The 24054-nt window shown below is 39.8% G+C and overlaps 1 protein-coding gene across 1 annotated transcript; it reads right to left on the reverse strand.

Annotated features, from left to right (window-relative positions):
* Positions 1–904: 904 nt before the first annotated feature.
* stmn4 (stathmin-like 4) lies at positions 905–23157 on the reverse strand. The gene is made up of 6 exons (XM_074684715.1): positions 23017–23157; positions 19414–19478; positions 18967–19062; positions 18542–18747; positions 6357–6548; positions 905–3348 (listed from the first exon to the last, which is right to left on the reverse strand). Exons 2-6 carry the CDS (start codon positions 19424–19426, stop codon positions 3289–3291), a joined length of 567 nt encoding a protein of 188 aa, XP_074540816.1. The 5' UTR covers positions 19427–19478; positions 23017–23157; the 3' UTR covers positions 905–3288.
* Between the last annotated feature and the right edge of the window lie 897 nt (positions 23158–24054).

Genomic DNA, 24054 nt, shown 5'->3' on the forward strand with positions numbered 1-24054 from the left:
AAACAGCCTCAACATCTGATACTGAGTACATCTGGCTTCTCTCATTTCATTTAATTCAAAGAAAAGAGGGAGAGAAAAGACGAAGAAAAAAACAGACAAAATAAATGTATGTCACTCAGGATTTACCCGTGATTTCCCATATTTCTCTGTTTTAGTCTTTATTTTTAAGGTGATCTAAAAAGATGGAGTACATTATTGTGAGGAGGATGAGGCGCAGACACAAGGAGAGTATACAGTTTATCACCAAAGGCTCTGCTTGGCAATGACAAACCAGGAGTGCAGGTGGATCAAAAGTATTCTGGATGGATAAACCAGCTGTGTAACTGCCTCTTAATTTTTTACTCCGAATAAAGACAAAGGAACAGATTAAATCGGTCCCGGGAGCTGGCCCACAAGGTGACGCGCGTCGTGTCCCCTGATGTGCCCAGCTGTCCATTGACCTGCTGCAGGCACAGAGGCTCTGACCGTCTCCGCTACCAGCACTCTCTCCGCGGTGCTGAAGATCACTCAGACCAATCAGACGCTGCGCCTCAGTCGCAGGGCATTTAAAGGCGAGGAGAGGCGTTCATTTGATTGGTGAAAACAGCGCTTGGCTGTGTTAAACCCGCTCACGGCTTTTCTCCTCCCTCTCTGCCATTTGCGCGGAGGGAGGCGTGGACGCGCTCCTCTGCGCTCATGTGCGCCTGTACTGCGCCTCTCTTGGCACTGCAGGAAACTTGCAAAGTGTGCCGGTCACGCCCTGTGCGCACGGCGAAGGCCGGCGCAGGGCAGGTGCGCCTGCGCCTGTGCCTGGTCTACGAAATTAGAGCCCTATATCTCATTTCCACTATTTCTGTTCGGTCAAATGCTGCCAACACATTGCACCTTAAATCAAAAGATCATTAATAAGAACAAAACCAACATGTTTTTACAGCTGAGCTGTTTTTAATGACCATGCCAAATAATCACAATCCAGCTTTTAGAATATACAGCAACACACAATTACAGCAAGTAGAAACTCCATGTTACCACCTTTCTGGTATGGTACAACTTTTTAGACTTTTCAATGAAGTCAGTATGACTCAACAACTTGAGCAAATTTCACCTTCTTGTTACTCTGATGTGTTTCACTCCCCTTGGAAATCAAAAACCAATACTTTTGACAAATGCCAAAGCAAAGGGAGCCTGCTGTGAGCCCGAAACCCCAAACTCATCCCCTCAAGCCAAATATATTCAAATGTTCATCATGTCTGGACTGTGCACATTTTCCTTCTGTCATGTTTTCATGTGTGCTTTTGAGTTGTGCTTGATGAAAGAGTGCAATCAGTGCTCTAAATCTAAGAGTCTCAAATCTATGTCATTCATCTACATCTACACTACAAGTTAAAGTTTCACAAAGAGTTGGATGGCAGAGCACAGTAAAGCCTTCTCATTTTCACAGCTTTGGCTTTCTTTTTCTTGCTCCGTCCAAAGAAACAGATGACTAATGCCCTTTTTTATTTTTAAAAACCATACTAAAGGAATTCACATAGCAGAGGACTCATACAGTTGACTTTCAAAGACCAAAACTTAAAAGAAACTGTGTGAAAGAAACATAGTGCCCTGCCAGGGGGGGATCTTTAGAGGTTATCTGGAAACAGGAGAAACACAGTTTGCGTGCTATGTTGTGTTAATGTGTATTATTGGTGAGTTTCCTGTAAATTCTGTGTGGAACTCTACAGTTTGATCCCGCTTTGGATTTGAAGGGCCATGGGCACCCAAACTACATCTGTGTTTTTATTCTTAAAGAGGCATGGACCGCCTTGCCATATAGCGTCCGCCTCTAAAGTTCTGGTTAAAAAGAAACTGTGTTCATAGCTGTGTTTCTGTTTGGGTGGGTGCAATCTGCAGTCATTTCTGTCACCACTAGAGACAAGAAAACAGCTAGGTTAGCCCCTTAAGACTCGTGCTGCACGATTATGGCAATCGCAATCGCAATCGCAATCGCAATCGCAATCGCAATCACAATGTCAGCACATGCAGTTACGTAATCGCAAAAGAGGTGCGATTGTGCAATTATTTTTAAAAAAGTGTTAAAAAATGAGCTTGTTTGTGTGAGTGATGTGTGTGTGTGTGTGTGTGTCTGTGTGTGTGTGTGTGTGTGTGTGTGTGTGTGTGTGTGTGTGTGTGTGTGTGTGTGTGTGTGTGACTGAGTAAGAGAGTGAGATGACAAATCAGTCACTGTTTCAACTGGTCATGTAACTACCTGCCCCCCTGGTACAGCAGTTTAATCAGACAAGATGGAGCACAAAGAAGTAAGTGAGGCGCTCATGGCGAAAAGAAACTCTACCTCTGTTATTTGGTGTTATTTTGGTTACCGGTTGAATGACAACAGCAAAAAGATGTAATTTTCAAAACATGCAAAGCAAAAGTGGCATAAATGTGCTATTTTGAATACAAACAAAACAGTACTGTTGTGCTGTACATTGTTGTTTGTATACAGTAAGTTTGGATATTTTGAGAATTATTACACAGTAATCCTCAGTAATCCATCTCTGCATTTTTCTTGATAACCAAGCAAGTCTGTAGACTCATAACACAACTTTTTTTATTAAATCGCAAGCACAATCGCAATTGCAATCGCAATATTGTCCACCTAATCGCCAATCCCACCTTTTCCCCAAATCGTGTAGCACTACTTAAGACCCAAGCTTTTGTCTGGTGTGGAATTTACAATTCACCTAGCTATTTGGGATAGGGAATAAGACCTATAAGTATAATTTCTTGACTTGGTCTTTGTGCGGAAGTTCGATTATTCATGTCAGTAGTGTTATTGTACTCCTTTGTTTTTACACTAACATTGGTATAATGGTGTGATTTCACCCCCCAAAAATATGTGGATAGTGTCCCTAAAGGTGGCTTATCAGACAAAGTTTAAAGAATGAAGTATCATGGGTCTGAGAGGCAGAAATGTTATGTCCACATATGTGGAGGCTGGGTCTTAAGAGAGGTAATAAAACACTTCAGTTTCTGGTTGAAGGGGGTGCTCAAATGTGGGGCTATGATTAGAATTATTACCTTACTTTTTCCGTAATGCACTTTTTATTCTTCCTTCAACCACTTTTGTTACCCCTTTTTAGAAAATTTGAAATGGTTTGTATACTGTGCTTCAATTTTGTACAGCTTGTTCCTATTTTTTTTAATGAAAATCTGGTTTATGAGGCTGTGTTTGAGTTCCCTTTTCCCCAGCTCTGTTTTTCTTTATTTCTAACCCACTTTATAAATACCCAGTCCTATTTTCCTTTTTTTTCTTTTTCCACTTGCACTCATCTATCGGCAGGCTTCCTCCTTCATCTCCTTGTTCTTTCTCACTTCTTCGGCATGTTTGTCCTGCCAGGAAAACAGAAACGTAAGAGCAATTGGTTATTTATGAACGTATTAGCATTAGAACAGAGAGATTCTCAGCAACTCTTTAAGATTAACATTAGGATTAAAGAGGGTATGTAGATGTCTGCTGCATTTTGACATAATCACTTAGGGCACAAGAAATTATGTCCCGCACTGAAAATCTGAGAGGGTAAATTTAACTCCCTTTGTGTTAAATTTAACACTGCTCTGGAGTTTATATGTGAACCACTGAAAAAGTGTTAAATTAACACTTTTCCAAGTGTTAAAAGTTTAACACTATAACAGTGTCACCCAGTAAACTCTCACAATGTAAAATAACACCACAATGGTGTTAAATTGACACTCAGTTAGTCTACATTGTTCTTCCAGTGGTACCACTATGATAATCACCAAAAACAGATTAAAGTGATACTGAGAAGATCTATTTTTCTCTTCAACAACTTACAGAAGAAACGTGAAAGGACACACACTATAATCCAATAACTTCTGTAACACAAGGTAGTCTATAAATGCAGTTCCCTCCTCACTCATGGTTCACTGCAAATTTGAAATGGCATAATTTAACTCCCTGGGAGTTAAATTTAACACTGCTCTGTGGTTTGTGTGTGAACTTATGTGTGTGAAAGTGTTAAAAGTTTTACACTACGACAGTGTCAACCAGCCAACTCTCACAATGTAAAGTATTAATACTACAATGGTGTTAAATGGACACTAAGTTGGTATACATTGGTCTTCCATCAGTAACTCCATAGGAGTAAGAAAATTCCACTAAACCACTTGTTAACAGTTAACACTTGTTTGTCTGAAATTTTGTTAAAGAGTTAATTAAAGTTGGAGTTTAAGAGTGCAGTTTCTGAGTGTTAACACATTCATGTGTGATAAACACCCCAAAAACAGACTGAAGTGATAACGAGAACAATGTTTTCTTTCTCTTAAACAATTCCATAAGATGAAATGACAAGAAACAGACCTCTTCTTCAAAACACCCTTGAAACCTTGAAGGTCATTAATGCCACCGCCCCCACTCACGGTTTCAGTATTTATTTCTTTTTTAACAGTGAACCATTCTTTGTTCTGCACTGTTATCCCAGAGTTGTTTGCAATCAAACATTTTAATTAAGGTTTATTTAAAAAAAAAAGTTTTGTTGGATTACTTTGAGTGTTTAAGTGAATTTTACCGTTAGACATTAATTTATGTTATGACGGGATTTTGTGACCATGAGTGAGGAGGGAACACAGTGGATATGAGACCCTGCTGAACATTGAGTGGCTGCACAGGGGCACAGACCCCAAGTCTCAAAGAGACTATCTGACTGTCTGTGCTCTGCACATTGCACAGACCAAATGACTGTGCTACATGACATGGACTGGCTGTCTGTGCTCTGTTTAACATTATGGCGCCTTTTCACTGAACTTTGAATTGACAAAAGACTAATGTTTGGTGCATGCTGAGGCACAGCAGAAACCCATCTCGTGTTGAGCACAGGCACTACATGGCATAAAGCACACCAACAGCCTCTCCATGCCTTACAGCACACATACACGCCATGCAGCATACATATATGCCATCCAGCGCAGCATGCAGACAGCCAGCCAGTCTGTGCCGCACAGATGCTACATGGCATGAAGCACACATACATGCCATGTCATGTCATGTCATGCAGCATACAGACAGCTGGCCCATGCCGTGTCTGTGCCGCAAAGACAGCCAGCCTGTGCCATGAAGCCCAGACAAGCAGTCTGATGGATTAGGTGCAAAGGAGCAGTTTTTTTAACGTTTGGTTACAGAGAATATTTAATTAAAAAGTCTTAAAATTTGGGTTAGCTTGTTTTGAGTTGGATTTATACAAGGTGATAATTGAAATGAATCAAATTACTAAGCACATGAGACTTAAAGCAATGATGTTAGCCCAACATAAAACTTTTATTTGAAATAAAAAATACAAAAAAAACTATGTATTACCAATTAAAACATTTTTTTTGTAAGTTGGACCAACAGTTTGTTTTTACAGTGCAGTGTAGTTTCAGTCAATTCTTTTAGCACTGAAGTTGTATCTACTTAAACCTTTGATTTAGCTCATCATGACTCAGATCATTTGAGTGAAATCACTTCCTTCAGTTTTTAAACAGTGCAGTTCTTGCCAAAAACGTCAGTTTGATTAAATTTTGATTGAATTAAAAGTTATAAATGGCCCACTCATAATTTTCGATGAAACTCTACTGAGAATTTTTGCTTATGAACAACTTCTGAGTCAACAGTGCAGATGGAAGAACAGGTTACTGTAAAAACACATGATTATTGCCACTGTGATGGAGGAAGGAGATTCCTCCAGGCCTCCTGTGTGCTCATCAGGCTGGATGGCTGACACCTGGATGGGTGTGGGTGTGGTCACTCAGGCTGAGCAGACATGCTCAGCTCAGGGCAGCAACACTCTCTCTGCCCTTCATCCTGGGAAGATCTCATGTGTTTGGGAATGATTGGTATTTTGGGGTTTCTTTTGGTTTGGAGAGAGGAAGATTTTGGCTTATATTCATACAATCTTTGCTTTGTCCCTTTGTTTAGTAAGACTATCTTTGATTTATCTTAATTTGTTGTGTTTCCTGGGATGGAACGTGACACCAACATGAGTGAGGAGTGTTTAAAGTAACACTGTGTGGTGTTAGTTTTCATCAACACTGCAAAGTAACTCCAACAGTAGTATGGTTTAACACCAGTATAGAGTTAAATATCTTTAAACAATACCAAGAATTTAACACTGAACTGGTTTAACGCTGGAATTTTAACACTGGTGGGTTTGCTGTGTGACTGCTTCAGAAAGAGTCCTTGCTTTTAAGCCTAGCAGTCTACACCTCAACTGTGGCTGCACAGAGGAGTGAGATCTTCAGAAAAAAGTCAATCTTTACCAGAGCAGTGTTAAATTTAACACTAAGGGAGTTAAATTTACCCTCTCAGATTTGCAGTGCACAGTCAGATCTGTACCATACAGTACCTTCTCCTGCAGTCTCTCCAGCATGGCGGCCAACAGGGCCTCCCTGTTCTCCTTGTTGGCTTCCATCTTCTGCTCAAGCTTCTCCTTGGCGTTCTTTATGAAGTTGTTGTTCTCCTCAAAAGCCTTCTGGATCACCTCACGTTCATGCTCTCTCTTCTCAGCCAGGTGTTTCAACAGCTCTGCCTCCTGGCACTAGATGGAGACAGGGTACACTTACAGGGGGATCACCACCACATTACATCTCTCCTTTGTACTTAAAACTGGAAAAGGCTGGGGGGCGCTCTTGAGCGGCGATATGTAAAGACGTCTAGTTGTGTTGCTCTGCAGGGATACGCTACTTTTTCATATTAATACTCCTATATCTGACACTAAAACGCAACCTGTCGCCAGCTGAGACTCTACTATAAGTGTTGACGCTATCTGAAACAACTGTTCTGCAATGTCTGGAGTAAAAGGCAGCAAAAAGTCGGAGCCAGCCAAGGCTACCGTTAGCAATGCTACATCTCCGGATACAGCCGTGCTAATGGCTGCGATAGCAAGCTTGGAACAAAATGTGGTGGCCAAGATTACTACCCTCGAAACGAAGGTTGAGAACAAGTGTCAAAAGTGTCAAAACAACAACTCAAACAAACAATGATCAACTCGCTCCGCAACCACTTTAAAGACCAAATTGACAGTGTGCGATCTGAATTTTGTGCCAAGATTGAGCCACCGGGGCCGGGTAACTAGCTTGGAGGAAGCTACAAATACGTACTCCGATAGGGTTGTGGACTTGGAGAAACAAGTTAACAACTTGAAAGATACGGTGTCAGCCCTCACTGAGAAGACTGAGGACCTGGAGGGGAGACAGCGCAGATGCAACATTCGAATACTTGGAGTAAGGGAGAAGTTTGAAAGTAGGACTCGGCCTGCCCTCTCCGTGGCTAAGCTACTGCAAGAAGTTTTGAGCTTGGATGCCACCCCTACACTGGACCGGGCACACCACAGCCTCCAGCCTGCTCCCGCAAAAGGACAGAACCCCAGGCCGTTTATTGTCAAATTCCATTACTATCAAGAAAAGCTGGATGCGCTCCGTAAGGCTGGGCAAAGCGGCCCTCTGACCTACAATGGTGACAACATCCTCATTTTCCCAGACCTGCCATCCACAGTAGCGAAGAGGAGGGGGGCTTTTAAAGAGGTGAAAGGACTGCTTCATGACTGCCGCGACGTGAGATTTGGGATGCTCTACCTGGCGAAGCTAAGGATCACCTCTCCTCTGGGTGAGAAGATGTTCACCAATCCAGCTGCGGCTAAAGACTGTGTCATGAAACATCTGGTGGCGAGTGGTCAACAAGATGCTGGCTGAGTCTCCTAAGGTACTATATTCATGGCGTAAGAACTTTGAATGCACTCTCAGAGACGTTTGTGCCAATTGAGCATCATTATCATTTTCTTATGTGATTTAATACAAACCTGAGGAGTGCTCACCCTGTGTAAAGATGTTCCTATTTCTGATTTTACAGTTTGTCAGATATCAATATTTTCTCCTTGGCGTTCCCTGTTAATGGGTAACCTTAGTTTTGTAAGGTTAAAAGGTTTACATGTCACACATAAGCTCTTTTGGGAGGGGGTTTGAGGTTATCTCCCGGTTGGGAGGAGAGAAGTTAAAGGGCAATGTTATTTTATTTATTTATTTATTTTTTTGTTATTATTATTATCATTTTCTTTCTTCCTTTCTTCAGCTTCAGCTTCAGATTTTCACCTATATCTTATGGTATTGCTGCTCACTTACTATGACCGTTTTTTACCGATGTGGATATGACCACCATGCCTGATGTCGTCCGCACAGCTGGACTCTGTCCCACTACATTTATTAGCTGGAATGTGAAGGGACTTAACAATTTAGTTCAATGTAAAAGATTATTTGTTCATTTATCAACTTTCAAACCGGACGTTGTCTTTTTGCAAGAGACGCACTTGCGCTCCACACAAAGTAACAGGTTGAAACAAAGCTGGCTTCACCAGGTCTATCACTCAGGATTTGATTCCAAAGCACGAGGAGTTGCTATCCTTGTCAGAAAAAAATCTCCCTTTTGTTTCTACTAGTGTGAAAAGTGATGTTAATGGTCGTTTTGTCATAATTACAGTTAAACTGTATCATACACCAGTCATTCTAGTAAATGTGTATGCCCTGAATTGGGACAACCCACAATTTTTCACGAGGTTGATGGGTATGTTACCAGATTTAACCACGCATTGTCTAATAATGGTGGGGACATGAATTTGGTACTGGATCCAAAGCTGGACAGATCAAAATCTCGCCAATCTACTGGGGTTTCTAAGTCGGCCTCTGTGCTCAAAAACTTTCTCCTAGACTATGGTATCTTGGACCCACTGCGGGTTTCTGAGCCCTCTGCAAGATATTATTCCTTTTTTTCACCTGTACATCATTCCTATTCAAGGATTGATTATTTTTTTTGGACAATACACTTATCCCAAAGATCACTTCATGTAAATACCATGCAATTGTGATTTCTGATCATTCACCAGTACAGATTGACATTTCATTTCCAAATGCTTGTGCCACGCAGCGAGTCTGGAGATTTGACTCAACATTACTGTTAGATGAGGACTTTTGTAAATTTATTACATCCCACATTGAGTTTTATCTAAAAGTGAACGATACTCCAAGTGTCTCAAAGTCTATAATCTGGGAATCGCTAAAGGCTTACCCGCGTGGCCAAATTATTTCTTTTACTGCCCAAAAAAATAAAAAACGAGGTGAAAGACTTAAAGAACTAGCAGAGCTTATTGCAAATCGTGATACACAATACGCCAACAGTCCAACTGCTGATCTGTGCAAGCAGAAGCTCTTGCGCCAGTCTGAATTTGAAACACTCGATCAAAGAAACTGAGAAGCTGCTACTCAGAACAAGACACTATCTATATGACCACGGGGAAAAAGCAGGGAGATCTCTCTCCCATCAGCTGCGCCAGTCCATTGCCAGCCACTCAATTTCAGAGATAATGCTAGATTCAGGTCAGACAGTGACAGACCATAAGGAGATCAATACTGCCTTTAAACAGTATTATCAGGACCTCTATACTACTCAGAATACCTGTACACTCAATGATATAGATTTTTTCCTAGACAAGCTAGATATCCCAACCATTGACTCAGTCCAACATGAGACACTTGAAAGACCCATTACCGCAGTTGAAATATCACAGGCAATCCAATCACTACAAAATGGCAAAGCACACGGCCCGGACGGGTTTTCATGTGATTTTTACAAGGCATTTGCTGGCAAGCTAGTTCCTCTACTCTGTGATGTTTTCTCTGAAATTCATACAACTGCTAAATTGCCACAAACCTTATCCCAAGCCACAATTTCTGTCATTCTAAAAAAAGACAAAGATCTTCAAAAATGTGGATCTTATCGTCCCATCAGTCTGCTTAATGTAGACTATAAGATCCTCACAATGGTGCTTGCACTCCGCCTCAAAAAGGTGGCACCTGCCATTATACATGAAGATCAAACAGGCTTTATAGCTAACTGCCAATCATATTTTGATACTCGACGCCTGTTCAATGTTTTCTACTCTAACCATTCAACTGATCACCCTGAATTAGTAGCTACACTTGACGCCGAAAAGGCATTTGACTGTGTTGAATGGTCTTATTTGTGTGCTGTTCTGAACAAGTTTGGGTTTGGTTCCAATTTTACGTCATGGATCAGGATTTTGTACTCATCTCTGATGTCCTCTGTCCGCACCAACAACTCTACTACAGAGTATTTCTCATTGCATACAGGCACCCGTCAGGGATGCCCCTTGAGTCCCTTACTGTTTGATCTTTCAATAGAGCCCCTAGCAGTGGCATTGAGAGCTGATCCAGAGATTAAGGGGATCAGGCGGGGGAATTCTACTCACAAAACATCACTGTACGCGGATGATCTCCTTTTGTATATTTCGGACCCAGAGACGTCCATTCCGAAAGCACTAGAACTCCTTGGTTCCTTTGGACATCTATCTGGGTACAGATTGAATCTGGGTAAAAGTATACTTTTTCCCATTAACCAACTGGCCAAAGATTTTGACCAAATAGAGCATTCTTCATTTACCTATTTGGGCATAAAAATTTCTAGTACATTTAAAGACCTTTTTGAATGTAATTTTGCCCCTATTCTGAACAAAACCAAGTCAGATCTGGCATGCTGGTCAATGCTACCTATTTCTCTGGCTGGACGTGTCAACACAATTAAAATGGTTGTTCTGCCCAGATTCATGTATTTTTTCCAAATGAAACCCCTTTTACTCTCTAAAACGTTTTTCAACAAAATAGATAAAACTGTCGCATTTGGGATAAGAAAGTCCCATGAACTCACAAATCTCGTTTGCAATGTTCTAAAGCTGAGGGAGGATTAGCCTTACCAAATTTCATGTACCACTATAGGTCTGCCAATATTGTAAAACTATCCACCTGAATTCGTGTGTTTAAAGAAGGCACTGGCCCACTCTGGTGCACTATGGAACTAAACTCTAACTTGCCTGCATCCCCGATTGCAATAATGTGCTCTGCCTTACCAATCAACAGTAAAGTAAGTTTTAAAAACCCTGTCGTGAACTCTCTCGATAGTTGGTTCAATGTCGTCGGAATTTTGGCTTTAAGCAGCCTCTTACTTGTTCCCCTATCATATCAAATCCACTTTTTCTGCCAGCTTTGAATGATTCTGGTTTCAAAACGTGGTATAAGAAGGGAATTTTATTTTTCTCTGATTTGTTTGTTAAAGGGTCATTTTTATCATTTGAAACGTTATCCAAAGACCTGACATTCCAAAATCTCATTTCTTTAGGTATTTACAGGCCCGTAGCTTTGTGGTAAAACACTTCAGAACTCATCCAACCCTACCTCCCTCTTGTCCTCTTGAGGATTGTTTGCACCCTCGACCTCTTTCCAGAGGTCAAATCTCTCAAATATACAACTTATTACACCATATAAGACCTGAATCTCTGGCTAAGCTTAAAGATGCATGGGAACTAGACTTGAACTTACAGATCTCAGGTGATGTGTGGGACCTTAGTATCCGCCGCATTCACTCCACATCCATCTGTATACGCCACTGTTTAATACAGTTCAAAGTCTTTCACCGTTCTTACTTAACCAAAGCTAAATTGGCAAATATATATAACACTTCTGATGATGGATGCCCGAGGTGCAGACAATCCCCCGCCACTATGAGCCATATGTTTTGGTCCTGCAGTGCCTTAAATCATCACTGTTTACAGACCACCAAGATATGATGCTGCTTTTATCAGTGAATTTTCTGAGTTTTTATCCATAATCCATGCCACTTACAATTTTATTATTATTTCTGGTGATTTTAACATACACATAGACAAACCTTCAGACTCCATGGCAAAAGAGTTTTTAAATTTACTAAACTACTTAGATTTTAATCAACATGTCACGCAGCCAAGTCACGAGGGAGGACACATATTGGATTTAGTCCTTAGTTATGGACTGTCAGCCAGTGTGTCCTCTGTCGTTGACTTGGCTGTGTCAGACCATTACTGTGTGTTTTTTAATATCACCAGTTTTATTCAACGGGAGACCTCGGTGAGAACTGTCAGGAAGCGCTATTTTACCCCGGAAGTGGCTGCAAATTTTATTGAAATATTAAGTAAACACCCTCCAGCTCCTACACCTACATCCTGTGATTTTATTGTCGAACATTTTATAAATAAACTGAAAACAACAATTGACCTTGTAGCTCCACTAAAGACAAAAAAGGTACTGCCAAAGCGCACACCTCCATGGAGAAATGAGGAAATTAAAAAATTAAAGAGAAATTGCAGGGTAGCTGAGCGGAGATGGAGAAAAAATAAGATATTCATTAATCATCAAATATACTGCGAGCAACTTAAAATATATAATATTGCTCTCAGACATGCTAGAACAAGCTATTTTACTAAAATTATCACGGATCATAAAAACAACCCAAAAATTCTTTTTAGCACCATTGATCTTTTAATCAACCCTGTTTTTAACAGAAACCAAATCACCCCTTCAGACTCTCTTTGTGAAGGCTTTGCAGACCACTTCAGCGGTAAAATAGATTTTATAAGAGCTTCTATTTTTAACCAAAATACTGTCTTTAACAACTTAGAAAGCTTGTTTTTACCTGAGGAAACACTGGACAGTTTTGCACTGGTTGATGCTGAATTGCTTGGTAGAGTTTTCTCCCAAGTAAAACCAACAACCTGCCTTTTAGATCCTATTCCAACATCACTTTTTAAATCGCTTTATGGTTCCCTTGAAGTTGAGCTTTTAAATATGGTAAATTGTTCTCTTCAGACGGGCTGTTTCCCTGCTGACCTTAAAACAGCAGTGGTGAGACCCCTTCTTAAGAAGAACAATTTGGATCCTGATGTTTTTAATAATTACAGGCCAGTGTCCAACTTACCATTTTTAAGCAAAATTCTAGAAAAAAATGTTTTTATTCAGCTGAATGATTTTTTAAATAAACATTCCATTCTTGAGAAATTTCAATCTGGATTTAGGACGAACCACAGTACAGAGACTGCCCTACTAAAAATTGTTAATGATTTTAGGTGCAACCTGGACTTGCACAAACTCACAGTCCTTGTGCTACTGGATCTTAGCGCTGCTTTCGATACAGTGGACCACACAATTCTTTTAAATAGACTAAGACACCATGTAGGCCTCTCTGGTACTGCCTTTCAGTGGTTCAGTTCCTATCTCACAGATAGAAAATTTCTTGTAAGTCTGGACACATGCTCCTCAAGGACCCATTAAGTGAAATGTGGTGTTCCCCAAGGCTCAATTTTAGGCCCCATACTTTTTAATGTATACATGCTCCCACTAGGAGATGTCATCACACTCAAAAAAGGAACTTTGGTGTTTGTTCAATCAGCATAAATAAAACATGTAGCTTCTACTAGATTATTTCATGTTCAGTGGTTAAACATGATTAAAACATGTTGTTTCAGCATGATGTGCAAAATTGTTAAAACAACTAGATCACTTTATGTTAACTCAACCTAATTGGTTTAGGTAGGAATCCCATCTGCAACACCTCTCCAGAAGCAGGAGGTGGCAGTAATGTGCAATAGGCCCTATTCATCAGAGAGCAGAGTCAGAGGATAACCTGCTCTGTAAAAATCTGTCAATCAGTTGAAGTGATGTAATTTTCGAATCAATCCATCTCAATATTTAAGTTAAGGTTTCCAATGTATTTTTGTGGATCATATCAATTTGAAATTCTGCGTTGATACAACTAATAAAAGAAGTAGTTGGACCAACTTAAATTATTTAACATGGATTTAGTTGTGAACTCTTAGAAAATTTGAGTAAATTGTACTATGTATATTTGAGTTGCAACAACAAATGTTATTAAATTGAAATAACTTAAAGATAACATGTACATCAAGATTAAATAAATTATCTAGATCTAGATAAAGATATTGCGTGCAACTGCTGAAATCAATAAAATTGGGTAAATTCAACAAAACATTTTGTTTTAGTGAACTAATAAGAATAAGTAGTTGGACCAACTTAAATTAATTAAATTGGTCACACCTAAATTAATTAAGTTCTTTGAAATGAAATTAACAAGTTCCATTAACACAACTTAATGAGTCAAATAAATTAAATATTTTAATTTTTCTCACATCAATGTTTTGCAATTATCCAACATAAAATTTTTAGTTGTTTCAACTCAATAATCTGCAAAACCCAAAAGGAAAAACCATGGGTGAGGAGGGAACACTGTGGATATGAGAGCCTGATGCACATTAAGCTACCACGTGGGTACAGTGTGTCTGTGCTCCATTGCATGGATCAGCTGCCTGTCTGTGGTCCACTGCGCTGGCTGGCTGACAGAAAGCCTGTGCCCTTGGCCAGTAAACAGCTTAATGTACAGCGGGGTCTAATATCCACTGCACTCCCTCCTCACTCACGGTTTATTGCAAAAGGTTTATTGCAGTCAAGGCAACACAATACAATTTAGTTCGATGAACATGGGTTTAGTTGTGATCTCTTAGAAAATTTGAGTAAAATCTACTATGTGTATTTGAGTTACAACAACAAACGTTTTTAATTTGAAATAACTTCAATATAACATGTACATTAGGATTAAATAAATTATCTAGATCTAGATAAAGATATTGCGTGCAACTGCTAAAATTAATAAAATTGGGTTAATTCAACAAAACATTTTTTTCAGTGCAGGAGGCATGGTATTATGTGTCATAGTTACGCTGATGATACACAGCTGTATATATCCATGTCTCCTGATGACACAGGGCCCATTGATGCCCTTTTTAATTGTATTCTAGACATTAAATCCTGGAAGGCAGAAAACTTCCTACAGCTCAACCAGGGCAAAACTGAAGTTTTAATTATTGATCCTAAGGCTCAGGGAGAGAAACTTTTATCAAAACTCCAAACCCTGTCTTTAACTCCATCCAATCAGGTTAAGAATCTGGGCGTCATTTTTGACTCTGAGCTCAATTTTATTCCTCATATTAAAAATGTAACTAAAACAGGGTTTTATCACTTAAAGAACATAGCCAGAGTCCGCCCGTTTCTCTCCCGGGCTAACACAGAGACGCTAATGCATGCTTTTATCTCCAGTCGTATTGACTATTGTAACGCCCTGCTTTCTGGTCTTCCAAAAAGAAACATCTCAAGTTTACAATTATTACAAAATTCAGCAGCACGTGTGCTGATGAAGACCAGAAGGCGGGCACACATTACCCCGGTTTTAAAATCACTGCATTGGCTCCCTGTGTGTTTAAGGATTGATTTCAAGGTTCTTTTAATGGTTTTTAAATGTCTTAGGGGCCTTGGACCTTCTTATCTTTCAGAACTACTTTTACCATATGAACCCTCGCGGACCCTGAGATCCTCTGGCACTGGCCTCTTAATAATTCCTAAAGCTCGAACACGGGCTTACGGTGAGGCATCTTTCCAACATTATGGCCCCCGTCTGTGGAACAGCCTGCCAGAGGACCTCAGGGCTGCAGAGAATGTTCATATTTTTAAAAGTAGACTCAAGACCCACCTTTTTAATTTAGCATTTAACTAATCCCACATTTTTATCTGTTATTATTTATTTTTTATTTTATTTATTTATATAATCTCGCCTTTTTACTTGTTACTCTTATTCTATTACTATTTATTTCATTTACTAGTGTTTTCTTTATTTATTTATTTTATTCATTTTATGATTCTTAGCATATGTAGTTTTATGTTTCTACTCCATATCTCCAGTGTTTCCTCAGCAGGGGGCTGCCTGCACTGGGGGCCGCTGTTGGCTCTGGCTGGGATGTCTCTGTCTGTGGCGGGCGTCGTCTTGGCCAGGTGGGGGTCTGCAGCAGCGTTTTGCTGCAGTGGGCCCCTCGCTGGTCCTGTAGCGAGGCATGCCCGGGTGGAGGCGTCCTGGCTTTAGACTGTGGACGCCGCCCAGTGCAGTCGGCCTCCTGGCGTTTCCTGACCTGGCTCCTCTGTACTCAGCCACACAATTTTATATCTATACTTTTAAAATCATGTATTGTGTGCGCATATGTATGTGTGTGTGTGTGTGTGTGAGTGTGTGTGTGTGTGTGTATATGTGTGTGTGTGGGTGGTGCTTTGGGATGGAGTTTGAATGGGGGGGCGGGGACTGTTTTTAACATGTATAGCACTTTGTGCTGCATTTCTTTTAATGCATGAAAAGTGCTTTATAAATAAACTTGATTTGATTTGATTTGATTTGATTTAAACAGGCTCTGGAACTCAATTTTTGAAGCCTTCTCTTTTGTCTGTAACAAAAAAATTGATCCTAATCCAATAACGGCAGTGTTTGGTGTTCTCCCAAACCAGCATGGCATAACTTCATATCAGGCCAATGCAGTTGCCTTCTCATCTCTTCTGGCCCGAAGATTATACTCTTGAAATGGAAGGATGAGCAGCCTCCTTCTTTTATCCAGTGGGTGAGAGAAGTCATGTTGTGTTTACAGATGGAAAACTTAAGATATAGTTTACAGGGCTCTCAAAAAAGATATTACAAGACATGGTCATCCTTTGTTGAATATGTCAAGAAGTTGTTCTTTGACACAGTTTGATCTCATATTGCTAGTCCCAACTGCCTGTAAATGTGTGCAACAATACACATGTTATGAATGAACTGTAGCCTTTGTGTTTGTGTTTAGTTATATTTCTTTATGGGGTGGTTTTTTTTTTTCTATTTAGTCCATTTTATTTTATTAAGTTTATTTTTATATATATATATTTTTATTTGTCATGTTTTATTCAGATTTTCTTTGTACAAAATATGCCTAACGTGCTACTGTTCAGCACGGCTTGTTTGTGTTACCTGATATACTTGACAATTTGATTAATGCAATCTTTTGTATATTTGTATAAAAACAGAAAAGTTATAAATAAAGTTTTCAAAAAAAAAAAAAAAAAAAAAAAAACTGGAAAAGGCTATCACCTTTTCCTGCAAGTAAATTAACATCACCCTGAGGCAAAGGCTGAGATATCTACAGAGCCTAACACCATATACACCATTAATAGAGGGTTACGCTTGCGGTTAACCACAGTGGCTATCAAGTGCAAAACAAAATCTCACACACATACAAATACTATACCATACCATACCATACCATACCATACCATACCATACCATACCATACCAACTTTATTTATAAAGCACTTAAAAAACAACCACAGTTGTAAACAAAGTGCTGTACAGGTAGACAGAAATAAAATGATAAAAACAGACACATAAAAGAAAACATACTAAAACAATTAAAAGCAAGTAAAAGCAAATCAAAGAAAATAAAAGCAAATAAGACCAGGCAAAGAAACTAACTCTCTCTGTGGTTAAAAGCCAAAGAGTAAAAAGTGCTGCCTGTCCAGGCAGCACTTTGAAATATTTGACTTTTGCCAACTGCTTTAAATGATAAAAACAAGACTTAACAACAGTTTTAGTTTGGCTGTCTAGTTTAAAATCACTGTCCAACTTAAAACCCAGATTGGTAACAGATGTTTTGAAATATACTGTCAGGGTTCCAAGATCAACAGAGGTGGACTCACAGGGGCCGCTTCGTCCAAACACCATAACCTCTGTTTTCTTTTCATTAAAGTTTAAAAAAGTTCAGGGCCAACCAAGATTTAATGTCTTCAAGACAAGCAAGGAGGGGTTTGACTGAGAAGCCATCTTTTGCTTTTAAGGGCACATATATCTGACAGTCATCAGCATAGCAAGCTTTCCATGCTTTCTCAGTATAGACCCCGGAGGCAGCATAAACAAGGAAAAAAAGCAATGGCCCCAAGACTGAGCCCCGTGGGACCCCGCATGACAGAGGAGCAAGGATGACTCTGGGGCCTAAAATATTGACACTGAGGGACCTATCAGTCAAATAGGATTTAAACCAATCCAGTGCAGTGTCACATAAGCCTACCTGGTTTTCAAGATGCAATATTAAAATATTGTGGTCCACTGAGTCAAAAGCAGCAGTTAAATCAAGTAGATCCAGCACAGCATAAACACCAGAATCACAGATGGAGTAGATTTCCTTTGAGACTCTTACTAAAGCTGTCCCTGTGATATGAAGGGCTTTAAAAACCTGACTGAAACACTTCCAGTGTGAATGCAAAGAAAATGAAAAAATAAAAACAACAAACAAAAAATGTAACAACAAAAGGAGAGAGAGAGAAAAAGCAAATTGTGGCTAAATAAAAACAAATGAAAACAAACTCAATAAAAACACAAAACCAGAAAACTAAATGAAATAACATGCTCAACATGCTTCTGATGAACACAAACTGAGATATATGCTAACAAGGCCTTTAAGGCAAGAGAAGTACTCACGGTAATGAATACCTGCTCTCAGTTCAGTGGGCGCCTTGTACATGTCTTCAGAGGGTGAATTATTTGTACTGGCCTTTCATCTCTCCCTTCCTACCATTCCCTACTCATTCCTTTTTGCTTGAAGAATGTGAACCTTTGTCCTTCAACATGCCCCCTCTCTTTCATGTCCTTCTTTCATCTCCCCACCTGTTCTCTGCTTGGGTTTCTTTCCTTCCTTTCCATCAACTTCCCTCCCTTTTTTCTTTTCTTTTACCCCCCCCCCCCCCCCCCCCCCCATATTGACAAATGATGTTTCCTCCCAACAATGAGGTTACCACTCACCTTCCGCCTCTCCTCAGCAGCCCCCAGCTTCTTCTGGATCTCCTCCAAAGATGGGTCGCGGCGCTGTGGCATGGAGGTATTGAGCTCTGGCAAGCCATCAAAGGATGGGGGCTTCAGAATTACCTCAAAGGCTTGGCCTGACGTCCGCTTGTTTATCTCAATCACCTCTACATCTTTGATGACACACCATCCAAGGCTCACTGCATCTGAAATGTTTGATTATCAGTTTACTTGAAACATGAAAAAAAGCACAAGGCTGGTCATAGTTTGTTCTTATGGAACTCATGTGGTTTGTGTCAACCTGCATTCCTCTGACTTGATGCTGCTTCAGCCAACGGATTTCAAACATCTCGTTCTTGGTTGTATGGCCCTATTTCTGTGTTTTTCTGGTATGAATGCTGAAGTGTGTAGTATTTTGAACTCACCTTCTGCCTTGTATGTTAGTTTCTCTACAGTTTGAGGGTTCAAGCAGGCACAGAACAGAGACACTAGGGGGAGCTCTTTGATCTTCTCTCTGTAGGCTGAGGACACACACACACACACACACACACACACACACACACACACACACACACACACACACACACACACACACACACACACACACACACACAGGCTTGTTTTATTTCGCCTGACATTGTGAAGACTAACAGAATGATGAGCAAGTATTCAAAGCCTGATGATGTAATAGCTCTTGTTTAGAAGCACTGATGAGTTATTGTGTTAGAAAATAAGTCAGGATGATGACAGGATACATTCTGAAGATAGTAAAAACTGCATCCTACTTATCGTTTCTCCTCTGCATCATTGACAGAACAGTAAAGGCAAAAGTAAGGTGAGTGCATATTACTTTCTGCTGAGGTGACGTTTACCTGCAAGAGTCATCTTCTCAGTGCGTGTGTAACTCTCCAGGGATGCTGAAGATCCTTCTTAGTCTCTGACAGGAAGACATGCAAAATCAAAGGGGAAGAAAGGGATGAGACAGCCTCAAAGGTCAGGTGATCAATGTGAGATGTCTGCAAATGAGAAAATGGCCAAGAGCACAAGCTGCAGAATGCTAGTGCTAGCCCTGCCCATTGAGGCTTAAGTCCAACTAATTAATAAGCAGTTCTTTACCAAGAGTTCATTCTCTCCTGTCTGTGTTTTTTTCAGCCCTCTAAATGCTGCTGGATAGATCTAAGAAGATCATTTTTTTGGTTTTGTAAATCTCAGTTGTTTTTCATGTGTGTGTGTGTGTGTGTGTGTGTGTGTGTGTGTGTGTGTAAGAGAAAAAGAGAGAGTCTGACAGCTTGTCTTCACTAAAATGTTTGTCAGTTTTTTATTTTTATTTTTTTCACACATGAAAACTTACACTTCAGCCAAATGTTTTTTTCTTTTTGAAAACATTTCTACTTTTGTTGAGATTAGTATGGAACTCTACATTTGCCAGGAAAAAATAGGGACACACTCCCATTTTAAAAAAGTATAAGTCTTAGCATTTCTTTGTTAGTCGGACAAGGTCTCCTAATTTTTAAGCTTTTAAATTAATTTAATTATCAAGTCTCTTTTTTTTTTAATGACACTTTCTTCTCCATCTCCTTCTCCCCTACATTAGTTTGGTTTACTATAACTTCTTCAAATTAAGTCTGGTTTCCCTCATTCAAATTTTAAACTATTCAGCTTCTTCTGGGCATGTGTGCTATGAATTTTCTCATCACTAACCCTCAAACCTTTTTGATTTATTCTACTTTTTGTGCTTTTAAAAAGATAAAAAGAACTGGGAACTTCAACTTTTCTGCCTAAAACTCCCTCAACTTTGAAATGCTGAAACTTTAGCATACTTTCACTTCAACTTATATTTTGCTTTAAATTGTTCACTAATCTTTTAGCCATTTATGTTAAATGTAACTTTTCATATCCTTAACTGTTTCCAAGATTTCAATTTTTAAGCAACACAACCTTTTGAGGTTTTTCATTCAGAACTCGGCCCCCAGAGTGCATGACACCTTTACTTAGAGTGTATATCAGGTTTGTATTTGGGAAATTCTATTGCATTTCATTTGCATTTAAACTATATAAAATCAATTTGTTGTTAATTTGAATTTTACCCTTATTCAATCAGCAGACAGGATGACTATCAGTGGTTTAAGCCTTTAACTAGATAAAAAGGCAGTTATAAGTGATAAAATGGAACATCAAATATGACACCAGAATGTGTTACACACTTTAATACAGCACCTGCAATCGTAATGTCCATTCCTGTTTTAACCTGGGCTTTGTTTGGTTTGATTAGTGGTGCATGTGTGAAGTGACATGCTAATACCATGTGCGGGTCCTTCAATTGGCCAATATTAAAATGTCTGTGTGCTAAAATCAATCTTGCATTAATTTTTGTGATGCATTAATTTGCTGTGTAATTAATCAATCTAACTGAAGTGACAGCCCTATTATTAAATGATACCTGCAGTACCTGACTGAATGCAGAAATAACTTTTAAAAATACTTGCATCACATTCCGAAGTCATAAACGGTTTGACTTTGAACAAAAAAGTATTCAAAGAAACAACAAATGAGTAATCTGACCAATCAGGCTTTTCACCATCTGTCTGATTGCAATGTCTACCTGTCTGTATATTGGCTGTCTGTCTTTCTGTCTGTCTGTCTGTTTGTCTGTCTGTGTCTCTCTTTTCTGCCTGATAACCAACATCATCATGAACTGAAGAAGCACTGATGGATTCTGACATGAAGCGAGGAACTTAAATACCTGTCATCTGTTAATTGGATAATTGGATTATCAAGTGAGCACCCAGGAGATGTCTGCAGTTTGCTGACCCATTTTCACAGCTGAGCACACACGTTAATTAAGTTTTACATCAGCATGAAGATCTAGAACTATTAAAACTCTCCTTTTAAGGGTTCTTGAGGTGCAGTGTTCACATTCAGGGGAACTTAAGGCAGTAACAACTTCAGTGTAAGCAACATGTCATCCATTTGCCCTAAATCCTCCAGCCTCATCAGGAACCCATGTGGTTCTGCTTCTGACTGTAGCTTCCATTCTTTAAGGGAGCGTTGGTTGCGGCTGCCTGTTGCGGCAGCTCTCTCTTCCTTGTCCGTTTCTTGTAATTTTTTTTTGTCTCTTTTTTTGTCATCTTTGTACTTGGAGTGTGTCATGACTTTGTATAGTTCATTGTTGGTCATGGACACCAAACTGGTTGTGCCTTCAGTGATATTTTTTCTATTTTTGCTCCTGTGTTTGACTGAAGATCCTACATGTAACCATGGCCGAATTGTTTACATGTGAAATCAGCTGTTAGCAGCCTGTAGCATGTCAATGCTAACTAGTGCGAGGCCTGATGCTTCCCGCAAAATGAGGAGAAGGAGGTGAGGATGACTTGCTGGCTCTAAGGTGTGAGCTGGACAAGCCAGCTCTGAAAACCCAGGCACAGAGGGGATAAGAGAGGGCAGAGTAGAACCATCCTATTCACAGACATTGCTAACAGTGCTAACACCAGACACTTATGGATTTTCATAGAAGCCAAGTAAATGCTTTACAAACATGCATTTTGCGTAAATACCAAACAGAAAATCCTGAATTGAATCGTCATATACTTGAGATTGTGTTTCATCATTAACATTAACTTCAATACTTGTACCAATAAAATTGCAGAAGTATTTGAAGTGTACTTTTGGTTCAGACTTATTGTTTTTTCAGGAAAGAAACTGGGACACAGGAGGGAGAGGATATGCAGTAAAGGGCTGCAGGTCAGATCCTAGCCCAGGCTACTTGTGTCAAAGATTAGTGCATCAAACTTACAACTTAAACACGTGGCAAAATGACACCAAGGTTAACAACTCTTCATCTACACTGGGTTTCCTGTACAGTAGGATGTGTAGACATTTGCCAAATTAATCTTTTTACACTAATGTCTGGGATTTTAACAAAATTTTTGATTTTTTAGTTGGTTTGAAAGTTTAACAGAGACTGTTAGGTGTTGTTGTCTTCTGCTTTTTTTCCAGTGAATGCAGATAGAAGAGGTGCTGGCCATGTGATTGTGAAAGAAACACACCATCGCAACCAAAAGCTAAAAAATGAGACAGTTTGTTGGTTGGACATCATTTGGTATGAACAGGGCTTCTCTTTACTATTTTTTCGCATCTTCCTCATCTCTCCACTTAGTCAGTAAAAAATATCCATGTTTTTCTCTTACTCTCTCTTGTCCTAAAAGCATACACACAACTCCATCTGCTCATCTGGAGGATCAATAATAAATGACACAGATTACACACAGGGTACACTGAGTTCTAGTCCTCTCCCTTTGCCTCCTTTGCGTGTCAGCAGGAACCACTGCATCATCCCTGTCCTCATCCTTGCCCATCCTTGCACACACTCGTCAATACATTTGGATAATCAAAACCATAAAACGTATTTACGAGAGCTAGATGGAAAAAAGAAAAAGGCACATGTGTGCAGTTGTGCATTTGTGATGCAGACTCACCCCCCTCTGTCCTCTTCTCTCCTGCTTATGGTAGACCAGTGACTATGGTTACTCCTATCTGGCTGCACAAACTCAAGGAACCAGGCAACAGCATTAGCAACAGCATCAATACTGCCTCCATGACATCACCTTGGAGACGTCTTATTGGTATGAGACACTGCCAGCATCTACGCTACTGAGCCAATGAGAGTGGTGAGGGAGGATGGGGGGAGGGCCAACAGCTCTTTGTTATGTACTGCAGGGTGGGTGGGAGATGTTTCATTACACGGCGTGGTAGTGTGTCTGTGTGTCTGTGTGTCTGTTTGTGGGCTAAGGACGGGAGAATTGAGGAAGAAGAGTAAAGTGTAGACTGATTTGTGTGTGTGTGTGTGTATGTGTGCGTGTGTGTGTGTGTGTGTGTGTGTGTGTGTGTGTGTGTGTGTGTGTGTGTGTGTGTGTGTGTGCTCTAATGTATCTGCTGCTGTGTGTGGTTATTTCAGTAGGGTGCCAGGCAAAAAACATGCAGGGAGCTAAATAATTTAGATCATAACTGTAAATACTACAACAAAAGAAAAAAATCAGTGTGAGACTTGTTTAGCTTTTTGTTTTTTAACTGGTTGTACTGCTTCTTCCACTTTTAGATATTTAATTCTATTTTTTTATTTTTATTTTGTTATTTGGCCCTACCTCACATCTTTTAGCCCAAATACTACAAACACAAGACAATTTCCACAGAAATTGTGAAAGGGGCTTGGGCGGCGGCCGAGCTTACATCATGCACAGTAATATAGTTAAGAAACACCGGAGAGATGTCACTGGACTATGTTATGGACGGAAGTTACCAACCACTTCAAAACATTTCTAATTTCTGATTTAAGTGGGGACAAAATTATTATTATTATTATTGTGTGTGTGTGAGCACAGCAAATCCACCAGTGTTAAAACCAGTTCAGTGTTAAATTCTTGGTGTTGTTTTGAGATATCTAACTCTGCGCTGGGGCCTGAACTTCACCGGATCTCCATCATCCAGATCTGCTGTACTACAAAGCTCGTTATCAA

This window comes from Halichoeres trimaculatus, unplaced genomic scaffold (genome assembly GCF_033239565.1).
Source record: "Halichoeres trimaculatus isolate MK-OKI-2021-1 unplaced genomic scaffold, fHalTri1.1 fHalTri1_scaffold_13, whole genome shotgun sequence".
NCBI lineage: Eukaryota > Metazoa > Chordata > Actinopteri > Labriformes > Labridae > Halichoeres > Halichoeres trimaculatus.

Bases quoted from the DNA above. Each gene is read 5' to 3' on its own strand.
- stmn4 (XM_074684715.1), bottom strand. The intron at 18,748-18,966 runs GTGAGTTCAAAA...CAAACATTTCAG, and splicing joins ACTAACATACAAGGCAGAAG to ATGCAGTGAGCCTTGGATGG. The intron at 6,549-18,541 runs GTGAGTGGTAAC...GTCTCCATCTAG, and splicing joins CTGCTGAGGAGAGGCGGAAG to TGCCAGGAGGCAGAGCTGTT.